This window comes from Vombatus ursinus, unplaced genomic scaffold, assembly GCF_900497805.2.
Source record: "Vombatus ursinus unplaced genomic scaffold, bare-nosed wombat genome assembly UNPS02014817.1, whole genome shotgun sequence".
Classification (NCBI taxonomy): Eukaryota; Metazoa; Chordata; class Mammalia; order Diprotodontia; family Vombatidae; genus Vombatus; species Vombatus ursinus.
Genome location: NW_020954595.1, coordinates 2898490 through 2919366, shown reverse-complemented (window position 1 = coordinate 2919366; position 20877 = coordinate 2898490). Strand labels below are relative to the sequence as shown.

General features: G+C 42.1%; 1 protein-coding gene across 1 annotated transcript in view; it reads right to left on the bottom strand.

The window, feature by feature from the left end:
- Positions 1-263: 263 nt before the first annotated feature.
- The window catches only part of ERC2 (ELKS/RAB6-interacting/CAST family member 2), an 888684-nt gene continuing 868070 nt past the window's right edge, over positions 264-20877 (bottom strand). Inside the window, exon 19 of the mRNA XM_027835912.1 lies at positions 264-344. Coding sequence (XP_027691713.1) covers positions 264-344 — 81 coding nt within the window. The remainder of the gene's footprint in view (positions 345-20877) is intronic.

Below are 20877 nucleotides of genomic sequence, written 5' to 3'. Positions count from 1 at the left end.
TGACAAAAGATGTTGGCACTCCAATGGGCTTGTGACTGTACAAGCCTCTTTGAGGCCCAATCCTGCCCACCCCACATCTTCAAACATTCAGAAAAAATAAAAGTAAATATTGGACCTGCTCTGGTGTCAAATTGTTACTCGGTCCTCCCAGCAGTATCCCTCCTCCTCTCCTCCTCCTCCTCCTCTCCTCCTCCTCCTCCTCCTCCTCCTCTTCTTTATAGACAGGTAAAGATGGAGCTCTTGAAGGAATTGGGGGTCACACTCTAGGCAAAGGTTGGACAGGTGATCAATGAGCGGCGTGAGACTTTGCCGTGGTCATGTGCCTCCACCAGTGGCTGGATCATCTGAGACAATGACAAGCAGAAGCAACAAGAGGGTGGCATTAATAGGTAGAGGCAATGCACGGGGCGGGCACTCTATGCAGCTCCCCGCTGGTGTTCATGCTCTGGAAGACAATGGAAAAGACCAGGCTGGGCTGGGCTCGAGGCTCCCAGACAAGGGCTCCGATTCCACAAAAGCTCTTTCTACACTTGCTGGCCCCTAGTTCTCGGTATGTGTTCCTTTAAAACATCCTGGATGCTCAGTTTAGCCGCAAATCTTCTGGACTGGGAGCTCAGGGAACTCACTCCTTTTCACCTCCTGGAATACTCCTGCTTACCATGAAAATCAATTTGGAGCACGACCCAAAGGCATAGGTGGAGGGGCAACCTCACGCCTGGTTCCTTTGTTTGACATTCCTGACAGCAGCAAAGTAGCTGCTCTCCCTGCTTCAACAACCAGCCTAAAGATTTCAGCCTGTTTTCTAGGAATCATGAGCTGTTATTGTCTGACTAGTAGAAAAAGGAAAGATCTGGCTAAATAATCTGCTATTTGGTCTATGATGCCAGAAATAAGCAAATAAATAAACAAAGAATATAAATAGGTAAATGAATTAATGAACAAATAAATAAACAAACAAACAAATAAATGAATAAATAAATATATTTGGGCTGACCTGGCCAATATTGTTTTACACATACCCTTCATGAGATCCATTCTCATCTGCCACAGTCCAGGTCAAGTCAGATAGCCTTACAAGTTCCATATTGTTAAGTCAGATGAAAGAGTACACAATTGCCAAATATGGCACCTTGAACCCCAAAGCAATAATCCTTCTCAGAATCACAGAACTTCAAAACTGAAAGAAACTTTGCTGACCATCTTGTCCACCCTGTACCTGAAGAAGCGTTCCCTCTATAGCTCATCAGAAACACTGGCCTTTATTTGAAGACCCCACAAGAGGGGAAACATCATCTCTCAAGCCATCCCATTACATTTTTGAATTATTAAGCCCAAACTGACTTCTTTGCAGCATTTTATTTTGCTCACACATCTACCTTTTAGAACCAAACAGATCCAGTTCCATATTCTAACTTTTCACATACTTGAAGACAGTCAGTCCATCAACATGCATTTATTAAGCGCTTGTTCTTTGCCAGGCACAGATATAACATTCCTGCTTACTTTTCTCTTCATTAGGTTAGAAATTTCCCATTCATTTAACCAGTCCTCACCTGGAATAGATGCCAAGTCCTTTCACCATCATAGCTGACCTCTGCATACTCTCCAGATTATAAATATCTTTCTTCACCTGTGGTCCCCAGAATTGAACATGATACTCTGGGTGAGGTCAACTAAGATAGTACTATGGGAGTAAATTTCATCTCCTTACTCCTGGAAGCTTTTCCTCTTCTAAGAAGAAAGGGCCAGGCGTCAAATGATGCAAAAATGTGCTTGGTCTTTGGAGAAATTCTTAAATTCTCATCCTCCTAATGTGAGACCCAAGATCAAATTAGCATTTTGGGCTCTCATATATCTTCTTGGATTATATCTTCCCCCCACCCCCATTCCCTTCTTCCCTTACCTAGGGCATCCCAGGTGATAGTGAGAGAGCTATTTCATTTTTCTTACACTTAATTAAATTTTGTTAATGCTAACATTTTAGAAAGGTCCAAGCTCAGATAACTAAGGAAGCCCAATGGTTTATGGAACAGACCAGGTCAGTGGCACAGAATGGAATGTTTTAGAGCTGATCACTTTTCCTTTTCCCAATGTGGAACTGCCAACATAGAAGATAAAGGTCATTGTATGGAAGAAATTTTTGTTTGTTTGTTTGTTTGTTTGTTTTTGGGGGGGGTGGATCCAGAGCTGAGATTTCATGGGTGTTAGGGAACGGTCAGTATGGAGAACTCCTGGTATCAGAGTCATAAACAGGGTAGGGAAACTGGGGCTCTTCCCCAGGGCACTAAAACTGAGAGGGTGCTAATGGTATTTGCTGCCCTTCGGCAACAAAAAATCAACTGAACTCAGCAGCTAGCTGGTAAAAATAATGAATTAAAATAGAAAGGTTTCAGGAGGTGTTTCCTCCCCAAAGGGCCAAACACCAGGTGAGTTTCTCCCTGTCTCATCCTGCTGCGCTTCGTGGTCCCTATCACAACTTCCTAAGTAGTGGCCCTGCTGGTTCTGAGTTTCTACCATCCCCCTCCTTCTTTGTTTAGGACACATTTCGCATCTAGTACTGAAGGTCCATTGTAGATCAGCATCTGTTCCGAAACTCGGAGGCCTAGAGAGTTTTCTCAGAAAAGTCAAGTGACTTACCCAAGATAATACAGCCAGTATGTTTCAGAGGCAGGACAGGAACCCAGGGCTCCCTGATTCCAAGGGCCATGCTGCCTCTCTTAGTAGAACTGAAGACTATTTTTTTTTTAATTAGCACATGGCTACCTTATCAAGAAGCAAAGAAGTCACTCAGAAATAATCTGAGTCCCTGATTCTCACAGTGCTGAACATGTGAGGGTAAGCTATGCAAAAAGCAATTTCACAGACAAAAGGAAGCATCTTCTTAACATGGGATAACACATTGTTTTAGGTTTTTCACTTACCCAGGAATTAATTAGTTTTTTTTTTCCTCCTGGTAAAAATATCCTGCCCTGGGCACCAGCATCGGGCATAATCATATCATTAGTCAACCCAATCAGATGCAATTGCTTTCCTAGGGCCCTTTGCTGATTGACTTCAGGTCTGAATCAGCCCTTACTTAACTCTGGGCCCTGAGTCTGTTAGCCAAGTAGCTCCAGATTCCATTGGCCTGGGATTTAGGCTAACCATCTCCCAGCTTTTGAGGTCAAGGCCAGAAGACATCAACTCCCTTTTGCCAAAAATCTCAGGAAACACTGACCTAAACCATACTCACCAGTACTTCTAAATATAATAGTAACCTTTGACCCCCACACATTAAGTGAAGCAATTATGTAATTAAAAACAATTATGTCATTTACCAGAGGTTTTTTTTTTTTCAAGAGACAAAGCAGGACAATTACTCCAATCACTGACCTCAGCCCATTTCCCAAAGTAAGCTGAAATGATTAAGCTTTGGACGAGCATCAGCCAAAGGCTGGCATCTTAGGGTTTCCCCAGGGATGGCAAAAGACAAGCTTCTAGACTCAGGTCTCATGGTTGAAAAGAATAACTACTCCCTCCTTCCCTTCAATGTAGTCATCTAGCTCAGCAGTAATGATACTAACCTCCCCCCCACCCTCCAATAAGGTGCTCAACTTGGCAAAGCATTCTTTGTCTGCCATTTTATCTTCATTTCAAAATAACCCACCGAGATCAGCAGGGTAGTTGCCAAGACCCCTATTTTAAGCTGCAAGTAATGAAACCAAAGCCGTCAGAAGCTGGCTGAGACCTCCAGCCTTGGCTAAGGTCACCTATCTAGTTAGTGGCCGAGCTGGTCCTAAAACCCAAATTTCAGTCCCTGATCTTGTGTTCTTGAATCTTAAGCCTTGGTACCTGCTTTGAGAGCCTACCTGAGCCTCAGTTTCTACCTCTTAGAACTGAGAGACAGATGATCTATAAAGTTTCACTCTTACAGCTCTATGATTCTTTCTCTGAAATGGGTTCAATAAAAAAGAACGGGGGTGCTTGACAAGAGGACCGCGTATGAGAAAGAGCACAGGACTTAGAATAAGACATTAACTAGCTATGTGACCACATATAAGTCTCTTAGCCTACAGTTTACTTGGTTTACTCCCTTGTACCATCTTAAAGCATGACAAAAATGTCAGCTGTTTTGGTTATCAGGCACCACCTGATAACAATAACCATGACAAAATAACAATGACTAATGACAATCACAATCATTTACAACTGGCACTTGAAAGTTTCCCAAGTGTTTTTCATACGCTTCACAACAACTATGTGGCGTCTAATCTGAGTCCTTGTGGCCAGCAGGGTCTGTTGCAATGTCTGCAACATAGTAAGAGCTTAATAAACGCCAGCTGTATGAACGAACAGGGGTGAACACGGCCAACCATGTTTTATTATTATCATGGATATTATCACTTCTTGAGGTATCGGTTTCTCCTATTTTAAAGATGAGGAGACTGGAGCAAGAGAGAAGTCAAGTGATTTGGCTGGTGGTTACACGGCTAGCGAATAATAAGACGTGGGGTTTGAATTCAGATCTTCTTGACTCCGAGCCTAGCATTCTATCTTGTGGCCTCCCATGGTCAATGGGTCATCTCCTGAGGGGACCAGGCTAAGGGCTGGCTCTGGAGGTACAGGACATAGATGGCTTCAAGTCCCATCTCTGACTCTTACACCTGGGAGCCCTTGGGAAAGTTACTTCTGCCACCTTGGGGCTCAGCTCTTCTATCTTTCAATGAGGGCGTAGGACTGATGACCTCTAAGTTCCTTCAAGCCTTTGATCTAAGGTTCTTTGATCTCCTTGGGGCTCATTTTTCTCATCTGTAGAATGACTGGACAATCTCTGGGATCCTTTCCAACTAGGTCTTATGTTCTTCTTGCATCTTAGTAATTGGGCCAGATGACCACGGAGGTCCCTTCCAATCCTTAACTGGTTTTATAATCTCATTGGGCCTCAGTTTCCTTCTCTGTAGCATGAATGGAGGGGGTTGGATTAGACTCTGAGGTTCTCCCCTGATCAATATCTACAACCTCTTCAAAAGGAAGAGAGGAATGGCCAGGGGCATGTTCCCCGTGGGTGCCATGGCTCAGCCTTCCCTGTCCCTTTTTCAGAACTTAAGGATATGGGGTGGTCTGAAAGCGGATGAAAGACAAAGAAGCGATATCTTCAAGACCAGCTGTCTACAACTTGCACTTGATGAGAAGGCAGGGATTAGCCAACTGCAGCTCTAAGCATAAACATCTCAGCTTTTCTGCTGAAGATGCAGCTTCGATGCTTGCTTGCTCTTTGAGTTATTTCAAGAACATACCATTTTATGGGCAAGAGGAAGCCTTTTTCATCCATAAAATGATTTTTATCACAAACTAAACATTCTTGTGACTCTTTGGTACTCTGCTGGTGTCAGGGCTGTCTCTCTGTGGAGTGAGGCCAGCTGTTGGAATGGAGAAGACCTGTTCCAGAGGTGCCCTAGAGCAGCAGGACACTCAGATGATTGGTTTGGGGCACACGGAATCCGGAAACTCCCATAGATCAAGGATGACTTTTATTCTTTTCCCAGGCCTACAAGACATTGCAAAGAGGAGAGCAATGATTTCTCTACTGCAACATTTTCCATCTCTGTGACCCAATTTTCCTTCTATGATTTTGGACAGTAGGACTCTTTGAGCGCATGAGGCCGCCTTATGTTTTTATTTTTTTTTGGGGGGGGGATACCATTTTCTCCTAACAGTTGGAAAAATCCATGGAAAACATGATAGTCAATGTCCTAATCACCAGAAATTGTGAGAAAATCCAAGGGTCTTACATGGGCTTCCTTAGCATTCTAATCCATTAGGCAGCAGAATAATGATACCCCCACCACCACCACCAACAAAAACAATAACTTCTAGGAACATGATTTTACCTGAAGAAGGGAAGACCCAGAAAAGCAAGAATAGGAGGAGGGTGAAAATCAGAATGGAGAAGCAAAGGTATAACACAAATGAGGTGCAAGAACCATGTCTCCAATAGGTCCCAAAGTGGCTATTTGACCCCTGACTTCCACAGAAAGGAAAATAAAATCATAAGGAAGGCTTTACATTGGAATTTCAGACCTAAGATTAATGGAGAATGACACAGATATGCTGAAGGGGCCTGAAGGAATTGGAGGGCTGATGTTTGTCTTAAACTATTTCTCAAGTGAGGGCAAAAGCCATTAGTGGAGAATGGTAATGATGGAGAAAATGTCACTCTTTCAGACTGACTGTGGAGAAGTCTGGCCATCCTTAGAGAATATTGCATGAGGAATGCAGTTGTCTTTCCAGAATCCAAAGCAAACCCAGGCTGAGAGTGAGTGCAGCAAGCAGAGACCATCTTTAAGGAAGAGATAAGATAGAGGGCTGGTTCAGAATTAGCATATCTCTTGTTGGCTTGTAAATGGGAATTCCTAGTAGATGAAAAACAGTTTGTTTTCTTAATTAAGGTTAATTAGGAAACTCTTTTCCCCCCCTCCCCCCACACACCTTTTTCTTCTTTTAACATTGATAAAACAAGGGTGAGAGGCAGTCTGGCTTATAGGACAGAGAGCTGGGCTTAATGTCAGGACAACCTGCCCACTGGCTGGGTGACCCTGGGCACTTGTCCCTTAATCTCTCAGCATCCTCTGGCAACTTGCTAAATTAAAGAACAGTACTCATTTGTGTTGGTAGGGAGAGTTCAAGGACATGAAAACATCTTGCCCAAAAAAAGACAAAGAAAAAGAAATCCAAAAAGAAAGCCAAGATGACCTTTTGCCAGCCTTTCCGAGACAGAGGACACCTCCCAAGAACATGTGGAATGGATAAAACCCTTTAAGGTTTGCAAAGTGCTCTACAGGTATTATCTCAGGTAGGAGAGAACTCTTCCTATCAGAAACCAATCTTTATCCTCTGTTACACATTTTCACAGAGCAGGCCCTAGCTCAGACAGGTGAAGCCAATGACTTGTCCAAGGTCACACAGGTAAGTTGGGATTCAATACATGTCCTCTACCTGGATTCCTGCCTGGAATCCTGGTTCTTCTACCACAGTGGTGGCCTGTGGAGTCTGAAACTGATTGAACTTTTTTTTTTTGACAGTTGACTGACTGTTCAGGTGAGTCAACAGAACCCTAGAATATTAAGTGCTAGAGAGGACCAGCACTTAGTCATCTAGTCCAAACTTTGCATCTTACAGTTCTGCACAGACTGAGTGTTTGCCCTCAATGCCCATCATTTTTATTCTCTGTCCTTCCACCCTTCACTTGATTCCCATTACCATGTTCTTTCTGCCCATGGTACCATCTCGTGGCCACCTGCTTGGACCTCATCTGTCTCTACCTACCTGGTTGGGACAAGGGAAGCATTACAATTTCTGAAATGGGCCAAGGGGCCACTGGAGCCGTCTCCTGACTCCGAGGCCAATTTTGTCCCCACCATGCCATTCTTCTCCAAGTGAGCACTTTTCAGTCTTCAGTTTGGAAATGTGCCTTTGCTGTTTGAAGGCTCTAGCTTTGGTGCCCCAGTCTTCCCTTCTCAACACCTAGGGAAAAAGCTGTTAAGCACCAGCCCTCCTCCTCCCTCCTTATTAAATTCACTCATCCTCTCCATGTTTTTCATATGAGGAACTTAGAGAAATGGTTCTATTTGGCTAGCTGTTGAGGCTCACCGAAAAATACACAGTTTGCAGCACAAAAATATACAACTTTCCCCATGGATGTGATCTCCAAATAAGTTACCTAATCGTCAGAGGTAATTTTATCCCACCCACGATGTGGTCAGGAGCCATATTTTTAGTTATTTCACATAGCAAAGAGACAGAACAGCACGGGGATAGAATGGTGAACTTGGTGTTAGGAGAGAACTAGGATTGACCCCTGCTTCTGTGTAACCTGGGAAAAGTCCCTTAATCTCTCAGTGCCTCAATTTCGTCATATGTAGAATGAGGATAATAGCACTTAATTTTGTGAGGATTCACAAGGTAATCTATGTAAAGAATTTTGCAAACTTTAACATGAAAAAGAAATGTTAATGATTAGTATAGTCAGACCTTAAAAAAATTATTGACTTAGTTGTCCAATTTAATTTCTTACTCTGTATAGATTTTACAGAAGACTTTGAAGTGTAGGGCTTGAGGTAATTAATATGATGGATTCAAATAACTGGTTATATAGATGATAATTCCCTGTGTGGCCTTGGGTAAGTCATTTCACTTACTGATCTTCAGTTTCTGTTCTGTTGAAATGATAGGGTTAGTCTAGCTGTCTCTCAAGGTCCATTCTAGCTTTTGATCTATTGTCCTGTGTTATCTGCAACAGAGGAGGACTTGGAGCTCCCCTGCCCTTCTTAGGAATTCTGTTTTCATGTGAATTTGATTCAGGCCACACGTCAGAATGCTGGGTGGGCACCTTTGGCGACTCAGTGACCCTGCTTAACCCCTTGCTTGATGTTTCTGCTTCAGTGGTTGAACAGTCATCTCTATAGTCAGATCTGCCAAGCGATCTTAGAGAATTCTGACCTACATCGGAGAAGACAAGGGTCTGAGGTTGAATTTTGTGCTACCAGGGTTCATACTTTCTTGAAACTAACAAAGAATACTCTCACCTTTCAGTGAGCTGGATGTCAGTATATATGTCATCAGAATTGCATGTCTCCCTATGCTTTCATCAAGGATGCCTTTGATAAGCACATAGACCATTTGTAGCTATGAAAAGATGCCATAACAATAAGAAAAATGGCATATGAATCAAAAGTTGCTAGTCTTCTCTTTTCTATTTTTCTGGAATCCTCCCTTCTTTAAGAGATCTTGGAAGTTGGTCCCTGAGTACTTTTTTGCAGTATATTATCCCCAGCAAAGACTTGGAATTCTTTAGTATATATTTGGGTACATCTGAACATTCTCCCTGACTTCATCTTTTTTTTTTTAATTTTAAAATTTTTATTTTTTTTTAGAGCTAATCTCTCTCCCCATAGTTCACTGGGCTCAGAACTGGTATAGTCCCAAGGTGATGATTCGAAAGGGTATTTCAAATATGACCAGATCACTATAAAAATGCCAGCAGATCTGGTCTATTTCATGCCTGCTTTTGTTGTCCTCCTCCCAGTATCATCTACAGATGCTTTCAGGATTATCTTGGCTTAGCTGGATTTCTTGCCAATCTCTCTTTGGGCTCATTTTCTCCTCAACTGTTTTTCACCGTTTTATGAGGCAATCTCGCTTGACGTTTTCTGTTATCTGCCTCTGTGACAATCTGCAAACAGTCTTGTACTCTAAATTGGTATCAGCCTCAGCTACCTTAACTCACTGCTAAGCCAGGAGACTAAGTATTGGCTGGTTAAAGGCCTTTCTGGCATCTCCTTTGTAGTCACCATTTTACATCTAAGAAATTGTACCAGAATGAGCCTACGTTTTCACTTTTGCCCATTTCCCATTTTTAAGAGTCAATAACTTGTTTCAACTAGTAGGGAGGTATAATGTTATATTTTTCATTGGTGTTTCCTTTGACCTATAGTCTGAATAGTTGATATCTGACTATCTTTAGGGAGCTGATTCAAAAATGTCTATAATTGATTCAAAATGATTCAAAAACATCTATAGTCAGTCACTTATCTATCAAAATGGAATTTCATTTTTCAAAAATTATTATGTTATTTCTCACTTGCCAAATCCCTATGCTGTTTGACTCCCCCTTTGAAGAAAGTCTTCATAATATGAAGACATGAGGAATCAGAGTTATTAATAAAGCTTTGGCCTCTTTCAATCCTTAAAACTAAACCTACGTGGCTAAAAAACATGGAACACCACCTTCTCCTAAGAAGCAAAATGATGGGTAAGATACAGAAAGTGAAAGAAGGCTGAAATATATTAGCAATGATGCATTCTGCCCACACACACACACACACACACACACACACACACACACACACACACACGGCAATCTCTATCATTTAGGAAACGTATGAACAGAATAGGAGATGAACTAATTATGCAGTGAAGACAAGGGACAGCCCAAGGGTTGCATAGGACCCACAGAATGCAAAATACCAAAAGAAAATCTTCCAGGGTGGTGGGTGCATCCCTTATGAAAGATTTTCAGGAGGACATAGACAAGGATGAGAACACATAGGCACATTGTACTCTCCACTAGTGGAAAGAGAAACCATATTAATAAGTCCCTGGCTCCACTAAAGAATATTGAAACAATATTTCCACAATATGGATGCCCAGATCAGTCACTTCCACATTGCTCTAGATTTAACTGAAAGCTTGGTAATGTTCTAGCTATAATTAAGTATTTCAACATTCTCAGAAGTTAACCCTTGAACTTGTCTTGGTATAAGGTAGAGGGCACTGAAGGTATTGTGGTTGAGTGAGAAAAGTACTGTATCTGGGTCAGGGGACCTGGATTCAGATCATAGCTCTGCCTCTTACTAGCTGTGAGACCTTGGTCAAGTCCTTTCCCACTCCAGGCCTTAGTTTCATCATCTGTAATATGAAGAGGTTGGACCAGATGACCTTGAAAGTCTCCTCTAAATCTCAATCTATAATCTGATAGAAGTAGTATGGCTTAAGGTCCCACTACTTTCTACTTGGCAAGCTGATTAACTATTTATTGGCTAAGGGTTTGGGGGCTCTTTTGGTCTTCTCTCTGTGGCCAGGTTTCATACCTTAAGCTTTTCTATTCAATGGAGGAATAAAAGTCAATTCCTTCTCCTTTGGAGTCAAAATTTTATTTATCTATGTCAGGTCATAGGAGTTTGGGTCAGTCACCAGCTTTCTTTATTCTTTGTTCTAGCTGGTATTTAGTGTAATTTTGCTTTAATTGATCCAAGCATAGCCAAGGGCAGATTCAGAAATATGACTGACTGTTTTCTGTCTCTTATGGTAATCATTACCCTTCAGAGGATAACACTTGGACATACACACACATACATGAACACATTTTTATGCATGTGTATACATACACATGTGCTTCACATGTCAAATTCTCTTCTTGAGGAAAATATTCATGCTATTTAGACATTCTCAGAGGATAGACCAAATCAGTCAGGGACACACACTTAAAGACTTTCTAGTTTGGAAAAAGTTGTCTGCATTGACACTTGGCTGGCCCAACCTTTGAAGACCATGCCACAATGAAACAGGAGAGCAAGACTTGAAAACAGAAGTTCCAGTACAACACCAAAGAGCTCCCCTAAGCTCACGTGCAAGCCAGTGGTACTATGCATTGCAGCCATATGGAAAGTGGGTTGAATATGTGTATCAGTACCTATGTCTGATCTAGCTGGACAATGAGCTGAGCCCAGAATTGATGAAGGGGAGAAGGAGAAGGAAAAGAAGGAGAAAGAAGAAGAGAAGGAAAGTGGGGCAGGCTGTATTGGGAATATTGGTCAATGTTTCTATTGACCCCAAGTTGTCTGCTTCTGCCAAATCCCATCTCTTCTGCATCAAACCCCCTCCCACTGATGCTCCCTTGTGGCGAAGCCTGAGATACATAGACAAATTAAAACAAAAATGACTCCAAGGACAATAGAAGAGATATGGCAGGCCAACAATTAGCTAAAGATAAGAATTGGGCTAAATGTTCTGACTGAGGTAAACCCAAGAGAAGATGAGACAGTTGGAATGGGAGATAAGTGTTGAACAACCTAGTGACAAACTGATATCTTCTAGAGATTAAAAAGAACAAAGGAAGACTTCAGTTTTCTTGGCTAGATCCTCTATGGAGGCTTTATGGGAAATGAAGGTGGAGAGACCCAAAGGAAGTGTGGAGGGATTTACTGGAGATCACAGAGTTCCCAGTTACATTGAATGGCCTTAGCCACCCAGTAAAAAGTGGGTGCATTGGGCTGATTATCTGCAAACTATCTCTCCTGTTCTCTGAGTCTGGGTCACTCTTCTGGTATCTAGTAAGTAAAGCTACCATGTGGCTATCTAGATCCTCACCTATTTGGAACCCATGTGATCTGGTTCTTAAGTTTTCATCTGATCTACTTCTTGGTCACGAAATGCTGTAATAAATGTGCACATTTTTTTTCTACTTATTGGAAAAAAAATATCTTAGGGCCACGTTGGGAAATAATGTTCCATGTCTTAGGAGTAACACCAATTATTTCCTCTTCTGTTCATCCCATTTTTCTTATCTATTTTCTTCTTTCCTTTACTTCCTCTCTTCTCCACTCTTCTCTGTCCTATTCTCCTCCCCTCTCCTCTTTTCTCCTCTTCTATCTCCCCCCTTCTCTCTCTCTCTCCATCCTCTCTCACCTCTCCTCTCCTTTTCCTTCCTTTCCTTTCCCTCTTCTCCTTTCTGTCTCTTCCTCTCTTTTTCTCTTTCCCTCTTCTTGCTCTTTTCCCTCTTTTCTTTTCTACCTCTTCTCCTTCCCTTTCCCTTTTGCCTTATCTCTTTTGTTTTTCTTTTCCTCTTCTATTATGTTTTCTTTTTCCTTTGTCTCTTTTCCCTTTTTTCTTTTCTTTCCATTTCTCTTACTTTTCCTTTACTTTTCTGTTTTCATTCCTTTTCTTTTTCTTGATTCCTTTCTCCATTCTCTTTCCTTTTTTTATTTTATTTTCCTTTTTTCCCCTTTCTTTTCTACCCCATGTCCTCATTCTTTTTCTTTTCCTGTCTTTCCTTTCTTTCCTCTTCTCTTCCTCTTTTTCTTCTTTTCTTTCCTTTCCCTTTTGAGTCTTTCTCTTTAAACAAATTTTGTATAAATTGTAGGAAAAGTAGATAAATGTCATCACTTAATGATGGTAAAAATGCAAAATATTAGTGTTTGATTGCGATTAACAAGAAAATTACATTCAACATCAATCGGCTAAACTCAATATGTCTAATGAAGAAAAGAATGATCAAAGTAGGTCCATGAGAAACCCCATCTTTACAACAGTGCAATGGCTGGAAGGATCTTTGAGAAAGACAGTTAGCTCTCCAAGCTAGGCTGCCCCTTATAAATGACAGTAGACCTAGAACACCCACGAATGAGACTTTTAGACAGTCAGCACACACTGAACCCTCTCTTTCTAATATCTCTCTCCTGGGCCTTCATGCTCAGCATAGGAGTTAAACCACTGAAGAGTCACAGCCCTATCATCACTAGAATTAAGAAGCAGCCCCTGATTTAGAAAAATTGTCATGAAAATCAAGGAATTAGGAAAGAGAAGCCTAGTAAAAGATGCTGTCCTAGCAATACATAAGTGAACAATATAGGCAGGGCACATGACCAAAGGAATGGGTTATTAAGGGATGGCTCATGTGTCCTCAATGATATCTCTGTGATTTTAAGTGGAAGAAAAGAAAATCCTCAGCTTGCAGGTACGGCCCCTTGTGGTCAGCTTGTGTTAAAAGATGGGGGTAAAAACTGCATGCAATGGACTGGCATGAAGGTCCTGAAACCTGAATCACTGGAGGGAATTTCCCATTTTTCAGAGATGATAGCTTATTTAGACATGTGGGGTAAGGTTGGGGGTGTGGTCCTGTGGTCTCCTTTTCAGTCTTCTAGTTTCAGCAGCTACTTTGCATCTCTTCGGCTTTTCTAAGAAATGCTCGTGGTCAAAGTCAATGTCTTTGGTCTTTGGCATTTCCCTTTGTTTTTCTGTTTTGTTTTTTTTTTGTTTGGAAGTTAACAACTTGGTTTTCCTTCCAGTTTCACCCGCCAAGCCAACTCAAGCGGACACCACTGTTCCATTTTTAGTACGTGCGTATCACAGTTGTTACAAAGACGTCTCACACAGTCAAGGCAGTGGATGTTCAATAAGAAGAGCTGAATGGTGCAATATTCAGAGTGTTATACTTCAAGTCAAAAAGACCTGGATTCAAATTCTGCCTAGATAGATGACCCTAGGCAAATTATTTAACCCTGTTAGCCTCAGTTTCTTTATCTGTAAAATAAGGAGGTTGGATTAGATGTTCATAAAGTCCCTTCCATTTCTAAATATATAGTCCCATGACCTGGGTACAAATCCCAGTTCTGCTACTAACTATGTGGCTACATAAGTACACTTTGTATTTGTATCCTTGTGGGCAGCTAGGTAACATAGTGGATAGAGCACTGGAACTGGATTCAGGAAGACCTGAGTTCAAATCCAACCTCAAACACTTACTGGCTATGTGACCCTGGGTAAGTCACTTAACCTCAATTGCCTCAGTTTCCTCATCTGTAAAATGAGCTAAAGAAGGAAATTGTAAACCGCTCCAGTATCTCTGCCAAGAAAACCGCAAACGGGGTTACAAAGAGTCGGACATGACTGAAAAATGACTAAACAACAACTTGTACCCTTGGTAGTGCCTGCCTGCCACATTGTAGATACTCAATAATATCTGTTGATTGATTGTCAAATCTTTTAACTTGTCTGGGCCTCAGTTGTTTCATGAAACAACTTCACAAAATGGACAGAAAGCATCCTAGCCTAGAGAATGCCTCTATTTTCCTCTTAAAAAAAAAAAAGAAAAGAAAAAGAACGAATTAATAGCCAAGAAAGGAAGGTTCATTTTTTTGTGGGACCAGGCAGGCTTAAGAGTGAATTCGGTTTTCTCTTCTTTCATGTGGAAGTAGCTCGGGAGAGCCATTGTTGACAAACCCTTACAGGAAAAGCCAGGACTTCAAAAGGACTTGTTGATGACGCTGCCATTTGGCCTGGGGCCTGCATATCCTCTTTCTAAAAAGCAGCCCAGCTCACTTGTCAACTGCGCCTAAAGGACAGCCAATTTGTCCTCCATTTGCTCTCATTCCCTTTCTGGGCCTTCTGAACCATAAACTCCATCTACATCCTGGCCATCAAGATCATATATCTGACTGGAGGATGGGCAAGAATTTGGGTCTCCCTCTGACTTCCTTTGCCTGCAAGCCTGGTGCATGTGTATGGGGCGGGGGACTTTGTAGGATGTACTTAATCTGAACCACATTATTCTGCCCAAGGAAGGCCTTTAGCAGACGCTCAAAGGAGCTCCAGGGCAAATTAGTTTCAGAACATGGAGGGTCAGGTTGGAAATAAAAGCTGCACTTATCTCTAGCATTTTCTCAATTCAAGAAAATTAAGGCTGGACACCTGGTTATGAAGAAATAAAGGTCTGCTTTAGTCCTACACCCAGTTGTGAAAGGAAGTTGCGCTGACTTCTCCATTAACACAGTAACATTGCTGGAGAATCCCAGAAATTCAAAGTCCTTCAGCAGATCTGGCCGTGAATAGATTCTGCATATGATCAATGATTCAGTCCTTTTCTCCAAGGAAAGCTCAAACCCGGAACCCACGTATGACTCAGCCAATGACTTTACCTGTAAGATCTTGGGCCAGTTAGCACCCCTTTCTGTTGGCTCCACCACTCCGTGGCTGTGTGACCTTGAGCAAATATAAACAGTGCCTTGGATGCACACCAAGGTGCATATGAGAGAAGAAATAACAAAGATGCCTTACTTTTTACATTGACTTTGGCATTGGGTATCTCCTTCCTCCGACACCTGCTATCTGACTTGAAGCAACCCACCCAAGTTCTCTGGGCCTTCCTTGTCTCATACATAAAATGAAATTTGGGTAAAATGGCCTCTGAGGTCCCTTCAGCTCCTCATCTCCTCGTAATGGATGACCCATCATGTAAGTCTTCCCTTCCCTTCTAAGAGTAACTTCCATCTACCTTCTGTCTGTCTGCCTGTCTGTCTGTCTGTCTCTCTCTGTCACCCATCTGTCCTAGAGCCTTCTCATTCATCCTGGAGGCACTGTCACCTCTGTAATCCTTCCTTTGATCGGTCCTTGCCAGTTCTTACCTCACATCACGTTTCACTCCTTTATTTCATAAAAAGCTTGGGCCATCAATAGTAATTTTTCTCTTGGATCCACTCTTGATGCTAGATAGTTTTACCTTGCCTCATGTGGGTGACCCCCTTTCCCCTCTCTGTCACCTTTTTGGGTCCCTCTTAATGTGTTATATTCCTCTATTACAATGTAAGCTCCTTCCAGGTAGGCATGGTCTTTTTTGGTGGGCTTGTATTTGTATTCCCAGAACTTAGCACAGTGCCTGGCACATAGTAAACATTAAAAAATACTCTGTCTCTATATGAATTTATCTGTCTATTTTTTTAATCTCTCTATCAATCAATCTATTGATCTTTATATCTATCTATTGATCAATATTGATCAATATCTATTGATATATTAATATATTAGTTGATATGTATTTGATACAATTGATATATATATATATATATATCTGTTGATATCTATCTATCTATGTGTCATCTCTATTTAAGCGTGAGGTCTTTGACAGCTGAGACTGTTTCTGTTTTGTTTTCTTTTCTTTTCTTTTTGTATCCCAACGATTTCATGCAGAGCTGGAACATTTAATAAATACTCAATAATCAATTGGCTAATTCTATCAAAGTACTAAACTTGAGAGGTAACTTCTATCCAAAGTCTGACCTCCCAGGTCGTCAGAAATATTTGGAGGGTTAGCTATTTTAAAATAATAAAACCAGCCCAGTTATACATTAAAAAAAAAAAAAATCCTGGCTATGTTTACAGAAATGAAGTCTACAGAATTGTCTAAATGAACAGATGATAGGCAGTGTCGACCCTCCAGAAAAGCAGAATGGATGATGGACCAAAAAGGTGTGAGCTGATGGGCACCAGAAAGGCCCCCAAATATCTCTTTTACCAAAGTACTCCAGAGACTGAAATTTGATTCCTAAATTCCTTTGGGAAGACTGGCCAGGTTCCATTTGAAATCACAATTTTCCTTAGGATGGATAATACATTAAGCCAGTAATGCCTGAGTGCTAATTGGTTAATCAGATCATTTTTCTTGGTGGGGGTAGAGTGTGGGTGTGGGGGAGAACCTGAGGATTTGGGTGGTGAAAGAAGCAGAAAAAGCACAGGGGATATAGATGTGGAGAGGCAAATAAAAGAGGACACAGTTCCTAACTTTTCCTAGGTCTGGTCCAGAGTTAGTCTAAGCACAAGACAGAGAGGAACACGGCACACTGGATAGTCAGTGACTTGGATGCTAATTCTGGCCCAGCCAAGGGAGGATGAGACATTTATCCATCCCCTCTCTCTGGCAACTTTGGTGCTCAATTGCTGTGTAAACATGGACAAATTACCTAATGTCTCTGGATCTTGGAATCCGCTGCAGGAAGGGGGAAGTGATAGGGGATCCAGGAGGGTCTTTACAGCAGTAAGCACCAGGATGTCTTTGCTGCATCTGTTAAGAACCGGGGGAATGGGGCGGGGGGGGGGGGGGGTTGGAGTAGCTCACAGCTAAGGCCTCTCTCTTCCTGCTCAAATTCTGCAACTGTCACTAAGAAGCTTAATCAAAAGTCTGCCTGCCATCAAATTCCCCATGACAGGCTTTGCTTAAAAGGAGACAAGTGAGACATTCCATCTGCCTCCATCCCCAGCTGTCCCCCAGGCCTGGAAATCTCTGACTTTTTTTGCCTCCATGTCCTGTTGGAGTGCCTAATCCAAATTTGACCTCAACTCAGGTGCCCCCTCAAGCTTTTCCCGAACTTCCCAACTGAAGAAATATTTCACATTTATTTTCTCTCGACTTACCTATGTACATGCTGCCTCCCTCCGGTAGAGAGTAAGCTCCTTGAGGACAGGGGCTATTTTGCTCCTGTCTTTTTATGCACTGTGCCTAGCTTAGTGCCTAGTACCTAACAGAAATTTAAGAAATGCTTATTTTGAGAGGCAATGTAGTATAGTAGATAGAGTGCTGGCCTTGGAGTCAAGAAGATCCAGGTTCAAGTTTTGCCGTTTATGTATCCTGTCTGTGTGAGCCTGGGCAAGATGTTTAACCCTTCAGTGCCCCAAGAAGTTCTCAAAGACTGTGAGTTTTGGGCCACTGTTGATCTATATGAGTGGATGGGAGTTCCATACATTCATTAAATCCCAAGTCCACATAAAAAGAAAAATATGTATTGAGTTTAATTCAGGAGGCAGCATTAAGCACTGACTCTGGTGTCAGATGAGCCAAATTCAAATCCTGCATCTGACATTTATTGAAATATATAATATGCAATATTATGTATAATTAGTTATAATTATATGTATATATATAAAACATACATGCCTTTTTCTACTTGTGTATTATATCTGTGTTACCTTAGGCAAATTACTTAACCTCCCACTTTGAGATCTATAGTTCCCAGAGATGAATGGAAGTCAGGAGTACAGTCAGGCCCATCAGTCCTGCTCAGGCCCTCCCTGATGCAGTTGGGCAGCCCACAATAAGAGGCATGTATTTTTGGCAAATTCTCTCTCTCTCTGTCTCTCTCTCTGTCTCTCTCTCCCCTCCTTCTCCTCTTCCATCTCTTTTCCCCTTTCTCTCTTTCTCCTTTCTTCTCTCCCTCCCTTCTCTTCCCTTTTTTCTTCTCTCTCCCCTGTACATACACAATAAATATGTATATACACGTGGTTATGTATATATAATACATGTATATGAACATGTATGTGTATGTATACATGTGTATTTCCCTAGAACTGTTACCTAAAATGTGAGACTCTCATCATTTCCTTTTAAAAATGAGAACAAGGTCCAGGGGAACTGTGTCTAAATCATTTCACTTGGATCTTTTAGGGGTGACTTTTCTCTGAAGGGAACAGAAGAAGTTGAAGGAGAGCCTGCCCGCTCTCCTCGGGCCAGTAGGGTTGGAATGTTTAATATGGCGCTGTCTACCCAACACGCCTGTGTAAAAGGCCCATAAACTGGCCAGAAAGGACCTGCAGGCCTAATTGCCTTTTAACTCCACCAGGATGATAAACTCAGAGAGCAAGAATGGGAAACCTCCCACCGTTTTAACAAGTGTTGCTGCCCGCCCCTTGAACATTTTCTGTCTGTCTGCACTTGAGTGAATTCACCAATAAAAGGATAAAAGTGCTCCGAATCCAACACCCCGCAATAACTGAGAGACCCCAGATTCAAAACGTATGCTCGGCGAAAATGAACCCATTAACTGGACTGCTTTGGGTTTTATGGTCCTTGACTTCAGCCATACAGTAGAGGGCCTTCGCCAAGTGGCCGCTAGCCCCATTTTTAGCACCACCTCCCCTTTGCTTTGCTTTTATTATCCTGGGCCTATGAGGCCTGAACAAAAGAAAATAAATTCGTCTCTGAAGAAAACTGAGAAAAAAAAAAACTGGTATCCCCCACCCAAGCCTCGAAGGCTCCAATCTAAGGTGAGAGACCCACAGACTGCTAACAGCTCTGTTTACCATTTCCATTAATCTCCAGACAATGAAGGTGCTGCCTTTATTTCTCACACCTTGGTTGGCTTAAAAACCGAATTCTCCCAAGGAGAAATTCCTCTGGATTCTGGTTATGATTTGACCTACAGCCTGAGACATAGTGGCTGGAAACAAGCTTCCAACTGGAAACAAAGCGGGCACCTCTAGAATAAGGAATGTCCAAACCCATAGTAGCATGTGAGTGACTGTGTTGGAATCGTATCATATTGTAAGGAACAGCAGATATGAGGAATTTAGATAAATATGGGAAGACTTGTGTGAACCTGGGAAGGTTGCATAACCACCCCAGGCCTCAGTTTTCTCATCTGTAAAATGAAGAGATTAGACTCGGGGCCTCTGAGGTCTTGATCCTATAAACTGAAGTAGACAAAGACATCAGGAGAGTGATACGTGCAATCATCACAACACGTGGGTGAGAATATTAAAAGTTCACCAAACTCCAATTCATTACAATGAACAGTCTCTGCTGCAGAGAACAAGGGATGAAGCAAATAGCCCTCCTCTGGGTAGAGAAGTAGGGGCATCTGGGTACGGAATGCTTAATACAGGCCACCAAACATGGCTGCTTTGTTGCTCAATCACTTTGCTTACCTGTTTTTCTTTGTTACAAGGGAGGGTTTAGAAATACCTCAGAAATGATTGTTCTAGGCTGTGTTTGTTTTGTTTTTAAAGGCTGATTCATATGAAATAAAACAGAAGAGCTATAAGGAAGTAGGTAGGGACATAGTGCCCTTCAGGAAGCAGGAATAAAATTCAATGAAAACAATTCCAAAGATAATAACCTAGAAAAATGATTCGGCTGCCCACCATCTGCAATTCAGAAGCATCACTTGGTCATTGGAACATCAGCATTTACATCTGCTGGCCAAAGGGCCGTGCACAATGAGATGAAGTCACAAATACACTGCATCTTTAATTACAAACCGTAGCATATTCCTAGCTCACTGTGACCTTCAATCCTTCTGCCTCTTCCTAGGCCTCACTCTTTAACTTGTTCTTTGCTCTCACTGAGATCTCTAATCCCTCCTTCCCCAGTGTTTTCTCAGGCCACCACCCCTGCTCTGACTTATATATCTCATCAAAATAGTGTGTGTGCGTGTGCGTGTGTGTGTGTGTGTGTGTGTGTGTGTGTGTGTATGTATCTGGCCCCAGTATCTTCCCTGAGGTTCAGTAATGCATTTCCAGGTGGCTGTGAGATGTTACAAACTAGATATTGCAAACATATCTGAAGCTCAGAATGTCCCAAACTCAATTCATGATATTTCTGCCTAAACCCTCCCCTCTCCCAAGCTTCTCTATTGCTATTAAAAGCAGCAGCATCTTTCCAGTCTCCCAGGTCGGTCACTTTGACACCATGCTCCACTCCTCACTCTTCCTCACCTTAAATAACCAGTTGTTAATCTTACTACTTCTACCTTCATAACATCCCTCACATCTGAGCCTTTTTGTCCACTCACCCAGCCACCATCTTTGGTCAAGCCTTCATCACCGCTCGCTTAGGTGATCACAACAGCCTCCTCCTTGGCCTCCCTGCCTCAAGTCTCCCTCCATGATACACATTGCTGACAAAGCACAACTTTGCTCACGAGACTCGGGCGTTCCCCGAGAAGCCCTATTGCTTCTAAGATAAAATATTAACTCCTTTGTTTACTTCCAAAAGCCCTTTACAGCTTGGCCCCA